General features: G+C 50.5%; 8 protein-coding genes across 8 annotated transcripts; 3 read left to right on the top strand and 5 right to left on the bottom strand.

Moving 5' to 3' along the window:
* Positions 1 to 24: 24 nt before the first annotated feature.
* Positions 25 to 2,410, bottom strand: pkaC (cAMP-dependent protein kinase catalytic subunit pkaC). The gene is made up of 4 exons (XM_073708839.1): positions 1,175 to 2,410; positions 868 to 1,121; positions 444 to 818; positions 25 to 389 (listed from the first exon to the last, which is right to left on the bottom strand). Exons 1-4 carry the CDS (start codon positions 1,919 to 1,921, stop codon positions 362 to 364), a joined length of 1,404 nt encoding a protein of 467 aa, XP_073565899.1. The 5' UTR covers positions 1,922 to 2,410; the 3' UTR covers positions 25 to 361.
* Positions 2,411 to 5,854, bottom strand: BJY04DRAFT_148716 (Sin1 family protein). The gene is made up of 3 exons (XM_073708841.1): positions 5,520 to 5,854; positions 4,990 to 5,466; positions 2,411 to 4,931 (listed from the first exon to the last, which is right to left on the bottom strand). Exons 1-3 carry the CDS (start codon positions 5,540 to 5,542, stop codon positions 2,900 to 2,902), a joined length of 2,532 nt encoding a protein of 843 aa, XP_073565900.1. The 5' UTR covers positions 5,543 to 5,854; the 3' UTR covers positions 2,411 to 2,899.
* On the top strand, positions 5,444 to 5,854 carry BJY04DRAFT_200575 (uncharacterized protein). Its single transcript, XM_073712954.1, has one exon. It carries the CDS (start codon positions 5,553 to 5,555, stop codon positions 5,730 to 5,732), a length of 180 nt encoding a protein of 59 aa, XP_073565901.1. The 5' UTR covers positions 5,444 to 5,552; the 3' UTR covers positions 5,733 to 5,854.
* An 82-nt stretch (positions 5,855 to 5,936) lies between these two features.
* On the bottom strand, positions 5,937 to 9,686 carry BJY04DRAFT_200577 (replication factor C subunit 1). Its single transcript, XM_073712955.1, has 5 exons — positions 9,478 to 9,686; positions 9,390 to 9,408; positions 9,244 to 9,331; positions 6,806 to 9,192; positions 5,937 to 6,751 (listed from the first exon to the last, which is right to left on the bottom strand). The coding sequence occupies exons 1-5, from the start codon at positions 9,562 to 9,564 to the stop codon at positions 6,132 to 6,134; spliced, it is 3,201 nt and encodes a 1,066-aa protein (XP_073565902.1). The 5' UTR covers positions 9,565 to 9,686; the 3' UTR covers positions 5,937 to 6,131.
* Positions 9,687 to 9,862: 176 nt separating this feature from the next.
* BJY04DRAFT_200582 (mitochondrial 54S ribosomal protein uL16m) lies at positions 9,863 to 11,435 on the top strand. The gene is made up of 4 exons (XM_073712956.1): positions 9,863 to 9,962; positions 10,017 to 10,487; positions 10,546 to 11,086; positions 11,145 to 11,435. The coding sequence occupies exons 1-3, from the start codon at positions 9,905 to 9,907 to the stop codon at positions 10,716 to 10,718; spliced, it is 702 nt and encodes a 233-aa protein (XP_073565903.1). The 5' UTR covers positions 9,863 to 9,904; the 3' UTR covers positions 10,719 to 11,086; positions 11,145 to 11,435.
* On the bottom strand, positions 10,775 to 11,310 carry BJY04DRAFT_223439 (uncharacterized protein; the record flags this gene model as incomplete). The annotated part of the gene is made up of 4 exons (XM_073717692.1): positions 10,775 to 10,849; positions 10,936 to 11,087; positions 11,146 to 11,204; positions 11,261 to 11,310. The coding sequence occupies 4 exons, from the start codon at positions 11,308 to 11,310 to the stop codon at positions 10,775 to 10,777; spliced, it is 336 nt and encodes a 111-aa protein (XP_073565904.1).
* An 885-nt stretch (positions 11,436 to 12,320) lies between the features above and the next one.
* On the top strand, positions 12,321 to 14,368 carry BJY04DRAFT_223440 (Alpha/Beta hydrolase protein; the record flags this gene model as incomplete). Its single annotated transcript, XM_073717693.1, has 8 exons — positions 12,321 to 12,731; positions 12,776 to 12,853; positions 12,906 to 13,050; positions 13,106 to 13,124; positions 13,184 to 13,533; positions 13,585 to 13,656; positions 13,709 to 14,149; positions 14,220 to 14,368. 8 exons carry the CDS (start codon positions 12,321 to 12,323, stop codon positions 14,366 to 14,368), a joined length of 1,665 nt encoding a protein of 554 aa, XP_073565905.1.
* A 28-nt stretch (positions 14,369 to 14,396) lies between these two features.
* Positions 14,397 to 15,874, bottom strand: BJY04DRAFT_148765 (replication factor C subunit 5). Its single transcript, XM_073708842.1, has 6 exons — positions 15,714 to 15,874; positions 15,033 to 15,655; positions 14,804 to 14,972; positions 14,648 to 14,746; positions 14,529 to 14,584; positions 14,397 to 14,476 (listed from the first exon to the last, which is right to left on the bottom strand). The coding sequence occupies exons 1-6, from the start codon at positions 15,798 to 15,800 to the stop codon at positions 14,452 to 14,454; spliced, it is 1,059 nt and encodes a 352-aa protein (XP_073565906.1). The 5' UTR covers positions 15,801 to 15,874; the 3' UTR covers positions 14,397 to 14,451.
* Positions 15,875 to 16,121: the final 247 nt, after the last annotated feature.

Raw genomic sequence — 16,121 nt, forward strand, 5'->3', positions numbered from 1 at the left:
GAAAAGTTCAAGGTCAAGGTCACCTGCCCTTAGTGGCTGCTGCGTAGAACGGAAAAAGACCTCCTTCTACCAAAGACAAGCGACAATGCACGAACAAAAGGCGCTTTTGACGGCAAGAAAGAATGTTTGGTCAAAGCCTAGCAAACAAGAACGGGTTGTTTTCGGGCACAAACGCTTAAGCTTATTCGACCAGCGATTTATCACAAGAGACAAATGGAAGAAGCCGCCTTCCAGTCATCATTACGCCGTCCAGCGTTGAGCACCACAGCACACATCTTTGATTATAGAGTATAATCACATATTCTAGTCGGACAGCCGTCTCTAGGGTGAAATGTCATCTCATCATCACTCATAAGAGGGTCTAGAAATCGGGGAAGAGATGGCCGTGACTATCATAGTAACGTTAGTAAGAGAGGTCGATTGTGGTCGAACTTGAAACTTACGGGTCCTCGCCGCCGTGACCGTAAGGCTCTGTCTCTTCCTGATAGTTTTCATATTGGCTTGCATCACCCTGTCCTCCCCTGATAGGAGGCACATAGGGCGCATCGATCTCCTTTCTCAACAGTCGGTCCCAGGTGACTTCGGCAAACCATGGGTGGTTCTTGATATCGTCGGGGCCACCGTGAAGGTTACCTAAACGCTTGGTAAGGTCCGACGTAATGAGCCGCGAGAGCAGGTCAACAGCGTCGGGGTGAAGGTACGGCGGGAACTTCACCCTACCCTGAAGGATGTTCTGGTAGATTTTGACAGGCGATCCTTGGTCCCAGAAGGGTGTGAACCCGCAGAGCATTTCGAAAATCAGGATTCCAAGAGACCACCTTCACACAATGTTAGTCGCGCTTAATGACGCTTTGCAGTGGTACTCACCAGTCAACGGATTTGTTATAGCCCTTGGAAGCAACGACCTCTGGGGCAAGGTAATCGGGGGTTCCGCAAAGCGTCCAGGTAATGTCAGGAACTTCCTTTGCAAAACCAAAATCTGTAATCTTCAGGTGGCCATGACGATCGAGTAGTAGATTTTCAGGCTTTAGATCTCTGTATATTATATCCTGGGTGTGGAGGTATTCCAATGCCAGAGTGACTTCAGCGGCATAGAATTTGGCGACGGGATTAGGGAATCTCTATACCCAGGTTTAGCATAATTGCCCAGCCATTGAGAATGGACAAGGCTCACCTGAGATTTTCGAAGTAAGCTAAACAGCTCTCCACCCTCTACAAAATCCATAACCATGTAGAGGTTGCGTGCATCTTGCCAAGTACCCCACAAAGTGATCAAGAAAGGATGCCGAACGCGATTCAACATGCGGCGCTCGTCATTTGTGTGCTCAATCTGCTTCATCTTGACGACTTGCGCCTTCTTCAGGACCTTGATGGCATAGTAGCGGTGGTTGTGCTTTGATTGCACAAGATGGACTCGACCAAAACTTCCCGTGCCGAGAGTGCGCTGGATTGCGAAATCTTCGAGGGTATACTTGCCCTTGGTTGTACGTTCTGTGCGGTTGGATTGAGGCGTATTCTGCTGCGAAGGGTGTATAATGTTCTGTATGCTAGCGGCGTTGCTGTTCTGGTGCTGGTGTCCTGAATTTGAGTGTGCGGAAGTAGAGGGCTGCTGCGGTGCGGGGGATTGCATGGAGGCGGTTTGACCGTCGGCGGGCTTGGAGGCGGAGGACGGATTGGATTGAGTATTGGCTAGCTGCGAGGTGTTGGAATTGGCCGAATTCGCCGAATCTTTGGAGGGGTGATGATCTTTGTGATGGTGGAAGATATTGTGGTGGTGGTGATGGTGGTGATGGGTATCTTCGGCAGCGATTGGTGACGTCGCCGTGTGGCCAGTCGTGGTGGAACCAGCCTGGAGCTCCTTGGAGAGGGTCTGCGAATCCTTCGTTCGCCGTTTCTTCAAGAGGCCGCCGAGAGTAGGCATCGAGGATAGAAATCCTGAAACAAGTTCAAGAGTGATGTGAGACACAGGTTGCTGTCAGCATGCAGGCGCTTCGGCTTGGGGGGTTGGTGGTTTGGAACTACGCGGAGGGGAGGGGGTGACGGAGACGATGAGGCTTCTTTCGTATTGGTCTTTGGTCCGGATACGACGGAGAGCTCCCGAAGTACAGAAGCCGTACGACGACGATTAAGTAGTATAAGAGGGGAATCGCCGACGAGGGACTCTGTGAGAAAGCAATTGCGCACAAAGAAGACGAGAGAAGACAGAAAGGACGGAGACGCAGATCAACAAGACAAGGTCGAGTCGATTGAAGATGGAGATGGGGATGGGGGCGAGACAGGACGAGCAGCGAGCAACAGAAAGCAAAGCAGAAGCGGGGTTCTTCTTTGCGTCAAGATGAATTGATCCTCTTTCGATTCTTATTTGGTCCGCCTTACAGCCTATTATCGAATCATTCCCTCTCTGCTGCGGCTTTCCTTTGTTCGCCGTTCTTTCACGCAATCCTACTAGCTTGCTTCTGCACTTCCTTGATCCCCTGCAGCTCCGAACCTAACAAAAGAGGGAGAAAGAGAGAGATGAGGAATCAGAGCGTCACTAGGTAGGTACTAACTATGGGGTGCAGGGCGATTGGGAGCTCAGTGAGATCACCACTGTGTACGGCGATGACTTCATAGTAGCACCTCTGAACCAGGCAAGAAAGCCGGTTTAGCTTTTCTCACCACATGGTCAAGGCAGCTTGGGTCACAGATGTACTAGAGTCTAGTCAAGTCTAGGTATACACTTTGGACCGTTTCAAGGATGGAGTGAGGCTGGTTCCCTGCGGAAACTTGCTGTCTTTCATGCATGCAGTTCCCTGCCACCCGAATTCAGACGGTGGTATCGTTAACCACCTGCAAACCCCCCTCCTCTCACGCCCAAAATACCCTCAAAGAAATATATCCTAGATAAGTAATAATAGAATCATGTCCGATATTGTGCCATGTTCTTCTTGATTTCATCCACAATCTCCACAGCCTCGAGCGCATTCCGCGCCTCAAAGTCATAGCGTTTTTGCTCCGTCGCATCGTTGCCCCGGAGCACGACGACGCGGAAATTCTTCGGATGCCGTCGGCTTACTTTACACCCGACGACATCGTTGAAGCTGATGGAGCGGGTTTTAGTGTCTGATCCATTCTTACCCGTATCTGCTGGCATTATGTGCATATAGTCGTTATCGAATGTTATGACCCGATGAAGGGATGTTGTAAATCCCATGGACTGCTTCCGAAGCACAAAGTACCGGCGATAGTTGCCCCCAACAAGATCCTGCTTCTGGGTAAGAGGATGCAGCATGCGCTGGCCGCTTTTCTTTCCCTTCTTACTCGGCACAGCCGGATTCTCGACCATGAGCGGCGCATTTGGAGAAGAGCTCACTGGTGAAGCTGTCAATGCTTGCGGTCCGAACCGTCGGCGAACAAGGTCCAGCTCGGTGATGTTTCCCAACGCCTCAACAGTTCGGTCCAAAGGAGCTATCGTACTAGAACCCATCACTTTCAAGAGGTAGTTTCCTTTATCCAGCCCCCACCGCTTGCAGACCGAATCTAAAATTTCAGCTATATAGCTGTCTGTTGATGTGTTGAGGGTTGTAACCTGGGTTGAAGCCTCCAGGTTGATGTATCGGATCTTCAGGGTCTTAGAGACGCCAAGACGGGGTGTAGCATGAGAGACGGGGACTGCTGGGCGGTCGGCAGGTGTCAGGGTATTGTCATTTAGTGCGGAGGAGAAAGGTTGTCCAAGTATCGGGTTCGGGCGAGGTGCTTTGCTCTGCGGCCCCGGTTGGCTTGCTGTTTCAGCAAGCCCTGCGGCTGCCGGATCTGCCGTCTCTTCGGCGGGCGTAGAGACGCTCTCGACGGGGAACATGCGCTCATTCTCTTCAAACTCTGAGTCAGATGCTTCCACAAGCGCAAACTCATCGTACTGTTTCCCTCTTGAGCGGCCGCGCATTCCACCAGCTCGGTTGTTGTTGTTTGATGTGAAATCGGTTATTGCTGACGCCCTACCTAAGGCGGGAAAATCGTATTCGACTTCGCCGTCTTCAACCATTCGAAGTGTCCACCTATTGACTGTAAGTTTGTCGCGCTCGATTGGAGGCTCTCGGCGCTCTTCAGAGTATCTCCAGAGCGCCAACCCAATGGCCTCAACAACAGTGACCGGCGCTGGTTGATCTGCTAGCTTTGATTCGCGAGCCAGCGGCAAATCAAGGGGTTCTTCCGGGTCTTCTGAGAAGGGTACATAGAGTCGGATATTTAAAGCGTCAGTCAAACCCTTGCCTGAAAGAACAGCAAATCTCTCAACAGGATTCGAGGGTGCTCTTTTACGGGCATTGAGGGCCGTGGATAGCAGACTGACGGGTTGTAACGTGCTTATCGGTCGAGGAGGAGGAAGTTCCTGCAATTCAGGTGCTGGAGGCTTGAGCTTTCGTGGAGATGAGGTTTGAGACCCTGGCCCATGAGGAAATTTGTGCATCAGAGCAATCGGCGATGACGAGTTGAGATCACCAGTTATACCGACGCCGCCGAGTAGGGATGCAGAACCAGCAGTAGCATCAAACTCGGACGATAGAGCACTTTCCACCGAGCCAGCATCAGAGTCTTCTGCTTGTTCATCTAACTGCCCGAGTCCGTCACTGCTCGCTTTTCCAAGCTCTGAGGGACCTATCACTTGGTCATGTGTGGAAAATTGTATCTGACGTCTCCTAAAACCCGATGTATCATTCTCATGGTCCGAAGACAAGTCGCTGCTGGCCGTTGTTGTCGTTGTATCCCGCCGTGGACGCTCATTGGCAGTCGGGACCGTTCCTAAAGAGCCGGTACGATAATGACTATTCATTGATGGATGTGATGGAGACGTAACCATAACCTGTGGTCTTTCCTGACGATCGGTTGCCCTGATAGGTGACGAATCTGCTCGGATCCGTACAGGCATCTTTGTGAATTTAATCTGCTCGCTGGCCCTGCAATCCGTAAGGAAGGATGTCCCATAAGATATAGAAAAATCCACCACCGACTAACCTCTGCGAACCATCTCCATCATCATCGCTCTCGTCACTCAAATCACTACTGTCTTCCTCTTCGATTTCTCTCGCCTTCTGCTGCTCTCTTTGCATGCGATCTCTCCGATTCAGACGTTTGTCGCTTCGTAAAGGATTCCGCCGACTGATCGTATCTGCCGTAGATTTCCCCGTCACCATCCCACCCTCATCATCTTCGCCATCCTCCCCAAATCCAAATCGTTGCGACTCGTTCACATCCCTTGTACTCAACTGGTAATACTCAGACGACACCGCGGTAGTCGTAGGAATCGGGGGTGAGTATGTTCGTTTAATGCTTGCGGCAAGTTGCGGGGTGGTGTTTGTGGAAGATGTTGCCCAGCCCGCCGCGCGAAATCCGGGGGTGTTGAGGACGGACTGGTTTACATTTATAAGCCTATCGCCAATGCCATCTTTGATCGTGGAGAGGTATGAAGTTCGTAACTGCCATATCGTGAAGCTATCTTTGGTCAGCGGGAAGGGGAATCAAGAGGGATTTAATTCCTTACTTACTCTTCGTTATGTAGGAGAGACATTGTCGATCACATGAGAGAGGATGGTGACCAGGAAAGTGACAAAGCAAGAAATAGCGATCCAAATCCACATGCGTTATGGTCAACAAGGGCAGCAGGAGCTCCGAGTTCCCATTTCCTAGTATGCGGAGTGCGGGCGAATGTGCTGAACCTACGAAGCGACGGTGATCAAACCTGGACAGGACCAGCCTGACCTGAGTATGGTAAGGAGAGGAGGATAGAAAGATACAACGACATGTGGTCCTGGAGGTGACCCAGGGTAGTGTAAGTATCGCACTGGTGCGGTGTGTTGCGAAGGGGAGTCAGAAAGAGGGGAGAGGGAGCCGTGGCGACGCCAAACCAGTGACTCCGCCTCCATCTCATACCACACCAGCCAAGACCACCAGGCACCAGACCCGCTATTGATATGTCAAACTGTCCATTCTTCTAGGGACCCATCATATATGCGTGAAGGAGCTTCTTTAGTGGTAAACCTTGGATTATACAGTCTAAAGTACATGCAAATGTCCGTATCCCGCTCGAATTAACAAAGGGTGTCTCAAGCAACAAATAACAGCCGTGTATCGGCTGGAGATTTTTGGTGCAGCGCTCCTCAAGCCTTTGCTTTGGGTTTTCTACCTCGCGCTTTCTTTGGCTTCGGTTCGTCATCGTCATCAATGATATCGTCCTCGGCTGCCTTCTTCTTCCCTTTACCTTTGCCGCTGCCACTTTTCGCTGCACTGCTCTTGGGCTTCTTAGGCATGCGGATAAGTTTATCCTTCTTGAGATCGATATCGTCGCTCTCTTCATCTTTGTTCTCTTCAACAACCTCTTCATCATCCGACTCATCAATGGCGTCTTCTAGATCGGGCTTGTCCTTGGGCGTCTTCTTCGGAGCGAGCACATTGCTAGCCTTCAGATAAGGAAGCGGATGTGTGCGCTGATTGTAAAGCCGCGTGAAAGTAGATTTGGTCTGGGTATCCAGTTTGGCTTTGGATTCATCCATGGGACCGAGCCCGAGTTCAACAAGCGCGTCCCAGTCTTCCCTGGTCAGGAAATAGCTGTCCATCAGATCAATCACGTCGTTGACGCCATCTTTTCCGTCCGCTACCAGGCGCCGGACAAGCTTGTCCCACAAAAGCGGTAGATACTGTTGTCGGACTTCATGACGATCTCCGGAGGCGCGGAGTCGCATGCGCCCTTGAATCTCCTTTACAAACCGCGATAGTTTACCTTAAAAAAACAACGTCAGTTATACGTAAAATCAAATACAGTCATAACACATACCTTGTTTACTGTTTTGCCCCAACCAGCTAGTAAACCCAGGTCGTTCCATCATGTTACCGTAAGTGAAGCTTGCTGGTCGGACGAAACTGAACATAGCATGCGTCGGCATCAGACTCCATTGTTGCTGGCTACCATGGATCATCCTGTCGACAAGGTCACCATCGCTGATGCTTGAGGCCGCATCATCCGCCAACTCAAGTAGCTTTAGTTTGCGCTCCCGGCCGTCATAGTCGTTAGCTCGAGTTGGCCTTGTTCTTAGGTAGTTCTCCTGCAACATCAAGTAGCTGAACTCGTGGTCGTTGAAATACAGCTCAGCCTTATCATTGAGTGTTGACGTTGAGCTCTGTGAAAACATTTGTGGGCTCAGAATTTTGCCGACAATATCCCATGGCTTCAAGATGATGTGTTTCTGCCACGCTTTCGACATTTGTTTACCTTGGTCGAAATCCAGGTCGTTCTGGTCCAGCCTAACAGCTGACAGCATGTTTATCACTTGCCGAATGTCAGCATGTGTGCCCTCGATTAGACTGTCAAGGACTTGAGGTGGTATTTTCAACCCCTCTCGGAAACAGATGGTTGACAGTCGTGCTCGAATCTGCTCAACAGTTGGGCGACGGAATGGAATCTCGAACGTAACATGGTCAAAAGGTTTCATCTTCGGCAGTCGCCGCTCATTGCAAATGAGAATGAGCGGAATTCGTGTTTTCTTTGCAATCGCAGCCATCGCTCCAACACCTCCTCTGTCACCAGCCGACATCCCATCCACCTCATCCATGATAAGAACTAGGTTCTTCTTCCCACTATCAACCTTTTCATCGGATGTTGAGAAATAGCCCTGTAAAGATGTCGTGTCTAAGACCCCGAGCAGCCCAGTCTCAACGAGCTTTTTGCTTCTTGTGTCACTTGCGTTAGATTCTACTACATCGTATCCTTCAAGCTGCGCCACCAGATGGGCCGCGGTGGTTTTACCAATACCGGGAGGCCCATGAATCATGACAGAGCGATATAATCCTAGCCCATCTTTACCTGCTTTCTTGAAACCTGACTTGGCGTTCTTCCGCCAGTCTCTAAGCCAAGCTTGGAGTTTCTCAACCGCAGTTTTGTTGCCACAAATCATGTTCATGGACGTCGGTGCGTATTTAGAAGTCCAGAGACGATCGTCCACCTGAGTTTCTTGAGTACTCTTGGTTTCTTTGATGCTCTTCGCCTCGCCTTGGTTGTCGTCCGCTCTGCGCTTCGCTTCAGTCTTGCGTTTCTCTTCGGCTTTGCGGGCTTCCTCCGCATCGATCTCAGCTGCCATCGCTCGCATCTTGTCCTCATCCGCCTTCTTCTTCGCCTCGTGCTTCTCCGCCGCCTTTCCGTCTCCACCATTGGCGGGAAGTTTGCGGATGAGGTCAAATAGGCCCTCCTCGTTGATCACCTTCAGATTATGTTTCTGAATCGTCGCAAGCTTTTTTGGTCCAGCATCACTTCCAAGAACAACAAAGTTTGTCTTGCCGCTAGGAGCTCCTGTAACTTTACCGCCATATTTTTTCACCAATGCCTGGCCTTCCTCGCGACCCAGCGTATCGAGGACACCTGTAAACACAAATGACAACCCCGCGAGGCAATTTTCGGCGCCTGAAGGTAGTGTGGCACCTCCTGAAGCAGGAGGAGACCGTTGTCGGCCGCCAAAAACGAACTTCTTCTTTTCGCCGGAATCCGGCGGAGGTGACGGGGGTCGTATGGTGGGAATGCTGTCAAAGATGTCTTGAATAGCCTTATTTTCGGGCTGATCTTGTTTCGCTGCTGCTGCTCTGGGCTTCTTAGTTTTTGACCCAGCTCCAGCTTTTTTCGAGGTAGTCTGGAATTCCTCGTCTTCGTCGTTGTCAACTGCTTCTGATTTTCGTTTCCGCTGGCTTTGAGGAGTAGAGGCGGGCTTTGCAACTCGCGCTGGTTGTCGCGGAGCATCTTCCATAAGCACGTCATCATCTGAATCGTCAAGGGCGGATCTTTTCTTAGCAGCTGAAGTGCCGCGGGTTCCGCTGACCGGTTTGACTGGCAGATCAAAGTCATCACTTTCACTATCATCTTCCTCCTTGTAATCATCGTCCCCCTTGCCTTTGTTGTATTCGGTTGCAAAAATATCGTCATGGCCTGCTTTGCCGTCGTCAAGAAGCGCTGACGCCCGTTCCTTTCTGCGGGGCGATTCGACCTTCGTTGTAGTTCTCCGCTCGGTGGACTTCTTCACAGCTTTAGGACTTTCCGGCTTCGTATCATCATTCTTAGATGTTTCGGTATCTTTGGCAGCAGGCCCGCTGGCGGATTTGGGCGGCCTTCCCCTCTTTTTACTGGTTGCAAAATAGTCCGATGTCGTCGTGGGTTCGCCCTCCGGTGCCTCAGATTTGCTTCAGTTGATCGTAAGTCAACTGCTATCATGGCGTAAAAGAGGAACGTACGTTTTGCTCGGCAGCTTGGCCTTTGGAGCTGGAGCTTCTGTCACCACGACATCGTCATCGTCACTGTCATCAACGACTTTCCTGCTTCCTATGTGAAGCCGAGTCAAACGAGGGATTCTATCTGGGGTATTTGTCGCAGGTCTTACGCTTGTTTCGAGCTGGGGTCTGGTTACATAGTGATGTTAGATGCTGCTCCAGGACAGTTGAGAACTAAGGTTCCGGAACAATACGTACCTCTTTCTTTGCAGCTGGTTTCGCAGGGGACGATGCGAAGCCTTGGCTCGGCTTGCCACCAAAAAAGCTTCTGATGTCAGCAGGCATGATACTGTCACACTAACAAAAGTACATTTGAAAACAAATAGTTGACAGAGCGTCTGAGCAGACAGCAAGTCTGCCTTTGGATAGCTTTCGAGGAAGGTGACCCCGGTTAGCGAAGCCTCGACTTCAGGCAACGCGACGCGCCTGCCTAAAGCTCCGTCATTACCCTACGCGACTTAATTGGCTTATGTAAGATGCCGCTGATGGCACGTGCACTATACCGCCTTTCCGCTTCTGGAACGGATCGGAGAAACCTAGAAGGGACATAGGCCGATAGCTAGAAAGTCTGCGGCCTCAACATCGCTTCACTCCCGGAGGGCAAGCGTTGTGGTCGACAATTACAATGGCTTCACATCTCAAATTTCTGGCCCGGCCACAATTGGCCTGCCTCCAGCCATCATGTGCGATTAACCCCCTACCGAAAGAGTTCTCTGGCTAAAGTGATACATTTTCAGCACTCGGTCTCCGGACTTCTATCCTGATTCTCCCACTGTCGCGCTTCTTCTCTACAACATCGCCAGCATTCGATTGGCTCACGCCGAAGTATGCGGAAAGGTCCCGATCGCCCAAGGGTCGTCCACACGTCGCAACCGGAGGTTCTACGCGCGGCACCACAGTGGTTTGGGGAGATTATGGACTGCGGATGAAGGACCACGACCGCCGACTACCGGCCGCTTCGCTTAAGATCGCAGAGGAAACCATCAAGAGGCGTCTAAGAGGAATGAAGTACACATTATACAAGCGCGTCAGTGCCAACATCGGTGTCTACACCAAGGGCAATGAACAGCGTATGGGTAAGGGTAAAGGTAAATTTGACTACTGGACAGCGAAGGTTGGAGTCAGCAGAATTGTCTTTGAGCTCAAGGGAGATATTCACGAAAAGGTCGCCAAGGAAGCGTTCCGCCTGGCGGGCCACAAGCTACCCGGTATGTCGTATACTTCCGTATAGCAGATGGTGAGGTCGTATTCGCTAACTCTACATAGGTCTCTGGGAATTCGTGAACAAGGGCGATCCTCCAGTGGTCGGAATTACAAAACTCGGCAACGGTGTGACTTTAGAGAGCTTGAAGCGTGCGCGAAGGAACCCGCCTCTCGGAACAAACAACCTGCCCAACCCTCCGAAAACCGTATCCTCCAGCCCGACAGCTTCGCAATAAGTTCAAGATCATACATTCTACCCAACAGCATCCTCCTTTGGCTCACTCATCGGTGTCTACGCGCCGACTCCAGAGCCAGGTCCATACCCTTGTTCTCTCCTAGTCTTGGCAGCATCATCTCCGGTTTCGACCTTTATCATGTACATTATCAGCTTCAGGCTCTTGTTTTATTTCCTCACATAGAGATGTCACATGGGAGTTTATAGGGAAGGCATACCGGTCCTCTGTCTGTATATCCGGATATCCCAGAGGTGGATTCTCCGAGCTCAAGCTTGTGCGCGAATTTAGCCTCCTCCCTTCTGGCCTTTGCCTCGCTGTGATCATCCCCGATCCTAGTCCTCATCTCGCTCTTGGTATGCGGGAGATTTCCTGGGCACGAATTAGTACCAGCTCCGATTGAGGTCCGTTAGAAATCCTGAGGTCGTACCATCTAGTTGACCATGTTGCTTTGCTGGGGTCTGGCTGAATTGCCTAATGCCTTCATACCTGGAGCAACAGTCAACAAGTGCACTCACAGCATGTCACTCTTTGTAGTGGCTTACTGTGTTTGCTCGCCTCCAGCCTCAATATCCATAAGCTTTGTGTCGGACATGCTGCACGTCTTTTAGAGTCAAGCAGGATAAGTTGATTGAGTATGCTCGTGATTTGTTCAATTGATTTTCTTTCTTCAGTGAGCCCAATCCGAAGTCGAAGATGTCGGGTGGGTTACCTACCTATATACCCACGATGAAAGTATGACGTAGTTTATCCTTCGCGGGCCCAACACAGACATGATCTGATGCCTCTGCAAGTCGAAAGCATAGGTAGACTAATATACCGCACACTGGCTGCTAAGATATTTCCAACTCGAGCTTACTAGTCGGTGTAATCTGCTTTGTCTTTGACATGTCGAACACGAGCGCTACAACGCACTGGGTCATAGAATCACCACCAAAGCGCTTACCAGGCACAACCGTCCGACATGAGCAGGAAGTCACTATTGGTCATATCTGTGCTGCCTATGATCCGGACCAGTCGGCGCTTCCCATTTAGCCTCCTACCTTTTTGTGTCATATCGTGGCTCACCTAGGGAGGATGGAAAGAGCCGTATATACAACTCCCAACGTACAGCTCAGCAAAGCCAATCATGATTTTTAGTTTGGCTCGCAAGCCCTCTGAAAGGGTACCCTAATTCCTAAATACTTCGAGAGTTTGATAAAGGATTGCCTACTGAACCGGCCATTAGGTTCGCTCTCAAACTTAGGCCATGAAATCTCGGTACCTGCGTCCCAAATCTTCGGCAGATGCATCAATTTCCCCATGCTCTATAGTGGAGAGAGCTCGGTCCAGCTCAAAGCCCTGAGGTCTTTGTAATACAATTAAGAGGTTATCAGAGGAACGTTGCTGATGGTTATGCCCCGCAAAACAATATCCGGGGGTGGGGACACTCGTTTACGGCAGTTAAGAGCGTGGGGACACAATGGAGAGCTCAAGATGTAGAAGGCATCTATAACGGAGGCGATGTCAGTATCTGTCTAGATATTTGACTACTGAGGCCTTGCACATCTGGATCAGAGTGTTGGGCAATTACGGCACAAAGGTGTTCGTGTCGACCCACAGACAATGCTTTTCAAGATACAGTGTTTATTACTCCTCCCATTCCTTCTAGGGGGAGGTATATTGGCAGCTACCCACCGGAATCATTCTGTGTATGTCGACTTTTACAATGGTACTATTATCGGAGTCGAGGATATCTCAAACCGAGTACAACGTTTTCTCGGAATTCCCTATGCTCAGCCTCCTGTTGGCGACCTTCGTCTGCAACGCGCAGTATCCTTGAATGCATCATTCGGCAAACTAAAGGCTCAGACCTTTGGCCCGTCCTGTTACGGGCCAGACATTGATTCCAACCCCAATTCGAGTGAAGACTGCCTGACGTTAAACATCTGGCGCCCAACTCCACATTACAATGCCGACAACTTGAAGCCAGTGCTGGTGTGGTTCTACGGTGGAAGCTTACGAAGGGGATTTACGGTTCGTGAGTAGCTCACATCAGAGAGTAATGCTAACAGTAACAGGCGGATCCTAGGTTTGAGGGGACCAATCTGGTTCGCATATCCTCAGAGATCAACAAGGATATTGTGTTCGTCTCAGTAGTATGCAACTAGTCAAAATGCAGTCCAGATTGTTTTCTGACAAACTGCCTAGAACTATCGACTTGGCCCCCTCGGGTTCTTGAACGGACAGCAAATGGCAGATCTCGACTTGCTCAATTTGGGGATGCTTGACCAGCGGCTTGCCTTACATTGGGTTCAGGAGAACATCGCTGCATTCGGAGGTGATCCTAGTAAAGGTATACCCCAGCATTCCCCTAGAAGATAGCAAGTCCACCCTCTAACGCCAAACAGTAACCATAGGTGGGCAATCGTAGGTCTTTCACTCTCCGCTGAGCTCTACACGGTCAGCTATCTGACTCAAGACCACAGTGCCGGCTCGGTATCATCATACTCTCACATGACGGCGTATGGCGGACGAGACGACAAGCTCTTCCGAGCAGCAATTCTACAAAGTGGCGGCGCTTTTCCGTTGACCCTTGCCAATACCTCGGTCTTCCAAGAAACCTTCGACAGTCTGGTAACAGACACCTTCTGCAGTGCATTGGCCGACGCTCCTGCGGCCGAACAACTTGACTGTATCCGAAGACTCCCACTTGAAGCCTTCCTCTCGAATGTTGGGTCAAATACCGGGCAATCAATCGACGGCAGCTTCACGCAGACATCAATCCACTTCTCTTTGCCAGCAGAAAAGTATGTGAAAGTGGCCACACTCATCGGGAGTACGTATGCCTATTTCTCATATTAACGACCAAGCCCTAACAACACAACAGCAAACTCAGATGAAGGAACAAACTCCGCCCCAACGGGTGTAAACACCACAGAGGAACTGAGTATCCCTCTTGGTGAGTAGCCCTATCTACCTCTTCTAATTACCTTCAGCTCAACTGTAATCAGCCGACGGCTTCTTCCGCCCTCAGCAACTCCCAAACTCAACCGTCTCCAAACTCCTCACCCTATACCCCGACAACCCCCGCCTCGGCTGCCCCTACAACACAGGCAGCACGCCCCTCACGCCGGGAAAGCTAGATAAGAAAGCCTGCTCAATCTTCGGCGACATCGTGCAAATCGGCCCAGCTAGAATGATTGCCCGACAGCTAGCCAAGAACAGCCGCATTGACGACAATACTCGTGTCCCAATCTACAGATACCGTTTCAACCATCTTCCCCACGATGTCGACGCTTCGAATATAAACTCGGGTATTGGAACGGGCGTTGAGCAGCGTTATGTGTTCTCGAACCTTGTCCCTGATCATCCTTGGGACCGGGCGCTGGCGTACGAAATGAGTAGTGCTTGGATTTCGTTTGTGCATGGATTGAACCCGAATCCAAACGGCGGTATGTTTATGCTTGTTTCTCCTCTCCAGCTCGGCAATGTTGTGAGGTTATGTCTAACTTGTGCGATTAGCGAGTACACTGCCCTTCTGGCCCGAATATGGCGATGAGGGGAAGAGCATCGTGTTTAGTGGACAGGGATCGATTATCGAAGACGACATGTATAGGGCGGAGGCAGTCGACTATATTATTGAGAACGTGTTGCCTGATGGGGCACTCTGAGGTGCTCAACGCTACGTAAGATGCTAAATATACTCGAGAAAACAAAGGATCATCATTGCTTGCTATCAGTACACACATCATCTCTAGAAGTCCATGCCCATCAAGTAACTGTGGGGGCATTAGTTAGGCGAGTCCGTATATCAGGGGTATAGTTACGAACCTTTCATAAATCCGCATGAATTTAGCCACGAACGCTTCGAGGTGGAAGATGACTTTCTATAACATATGTCAGTATATGACTACTTATCATTGCTCCTCGTCTTAAAGGTTGAAACATACACTTCCTTGCGTGATCCTGTGCTCGTAGAAGGCAGACCACTTAATCACCTCTGGTTTTAGGGTATCGTCGACTTTGGCAATTAGCTTGAACGTCAGGGTCTAATAGATCGTCGTTAGCATATTTAGCTTGTACTGTGAGGGATCTTAACAGCAGACCTTGAGGATCGTTGTAGCCGGGATACAATGCGTCAGGAGGTCATATAGTTTCGCTCGAACTTGCAGTAACCTCGCCGGCGACCGCTCTGCAAGAATTTCCTCCGCAACCACTGAAATCAAAGCCTCCCAATCGGGCGGGGGAATTGGGGAACTATCTGAAACTTTCTCACTTTGCAGCGAAAACCAAGTTAGCACAAGCCTCGAGCGAACCGATCAGGAAACCCCATACCTCTGTGCATAGATAGCCTCAAACATCAATAAAGCCCGCCTGAGGTTCCGCCCACTTTCCTTCGCAATCCGCCGATTAAGACCGGGCGCCTCATTCCATCCCTCCTTCTTCGCTGCACTCCCCAAGACCCTACAAATATCCTCCTCACTGGGTGCCGCAACCCTAACCAGCAACGTACGCGATCGAATCGGTGCAATAATATTTGACGTGCTATTCGCCAGCAGAATCAGTCTCAGATTCGGACTGTACTTCTCCATAGTCCGCCTCAGCGCAGCCTGGGCATCACGCGTCAAATGATCCGCCTCATTGATAACGACCACCTTGAACCGTTGTTTGGCCGAAAGATCAACCTGCTGCGTCTGCGCGATTTCCTTTAGCAGCTCCTGCACGACAACGCGGTCGTAGTTTCCGACGTCTGACGGCGTGATTTCAAGGTGGTAGACTGAGGAGACGATGTTGAATTCGAGCTTGCGGTTGCTGGTTGTTTGGAAGACGCGGTTGTCGATTTTGATTTTTTCGACCCCGGGGCCGTAGAGTTCTTTGAGGGTGGCGATTGTACGTGTTTTTTTGCCGGCGCCCGAGGGCCCGTAGACGAGGAGGTGTGGGAAGTCGCCGCTTTGAGCCTGAGAGGTGGTGGTTTAGAGAGTGATTGGTTTGCTTTGGGGTTGTTGGGGTTCTTACTAGGGACCTTAAGCGTTCTGAAAGCTCGGGGTGGTATGTGAGAGAGTCAAGGCTCCGTGGGCGTAGCTTGTCGACTAGGAGAGCCATTGTGTATGTGATGTTTCTGGATAGACTTAAGCTGTGTTGAGACTATCTTGATGCTCAGGCAGCTCCGCGAAATTGAGCTTCGGACGCGTCCAGTCGTGACGCGACGTTAATTGATTTTATGCTGGTGACTAATTTTATGCTCATGATTTTATGCCTGATATGTACCCCGTAGTCGACCCCCACGTGGTGAAGGAAAGAAATGGCAGGCATGCAAACATCCTTGCATATTGAGTTCTGTCTAAGATCCTCAAATCTAGCTACGCGTCTCTAATAATATTGTCGTTGATATGCTCATGTCTGCTCTTGGGAGGGAGTTTCAGT

The sequence above is a fragment of the Aspergillus karnatakaensis genome (genome assembly GCF_047715665.1).
Source record: "Aspergillus karnatakaensis strain CBS 102800 unplaced genomic scaffold BJY04scaffold_72, whole genome shotgun sequence".
Classification (NCBI taxonomy): domain Eukaryota; kingdom Fungi; phylum Ascomycota; class Eurotiomycetes; order Eurotiales; family Aspergillaceae; genus Aspergillus; species Aspergillus karnatakaensis.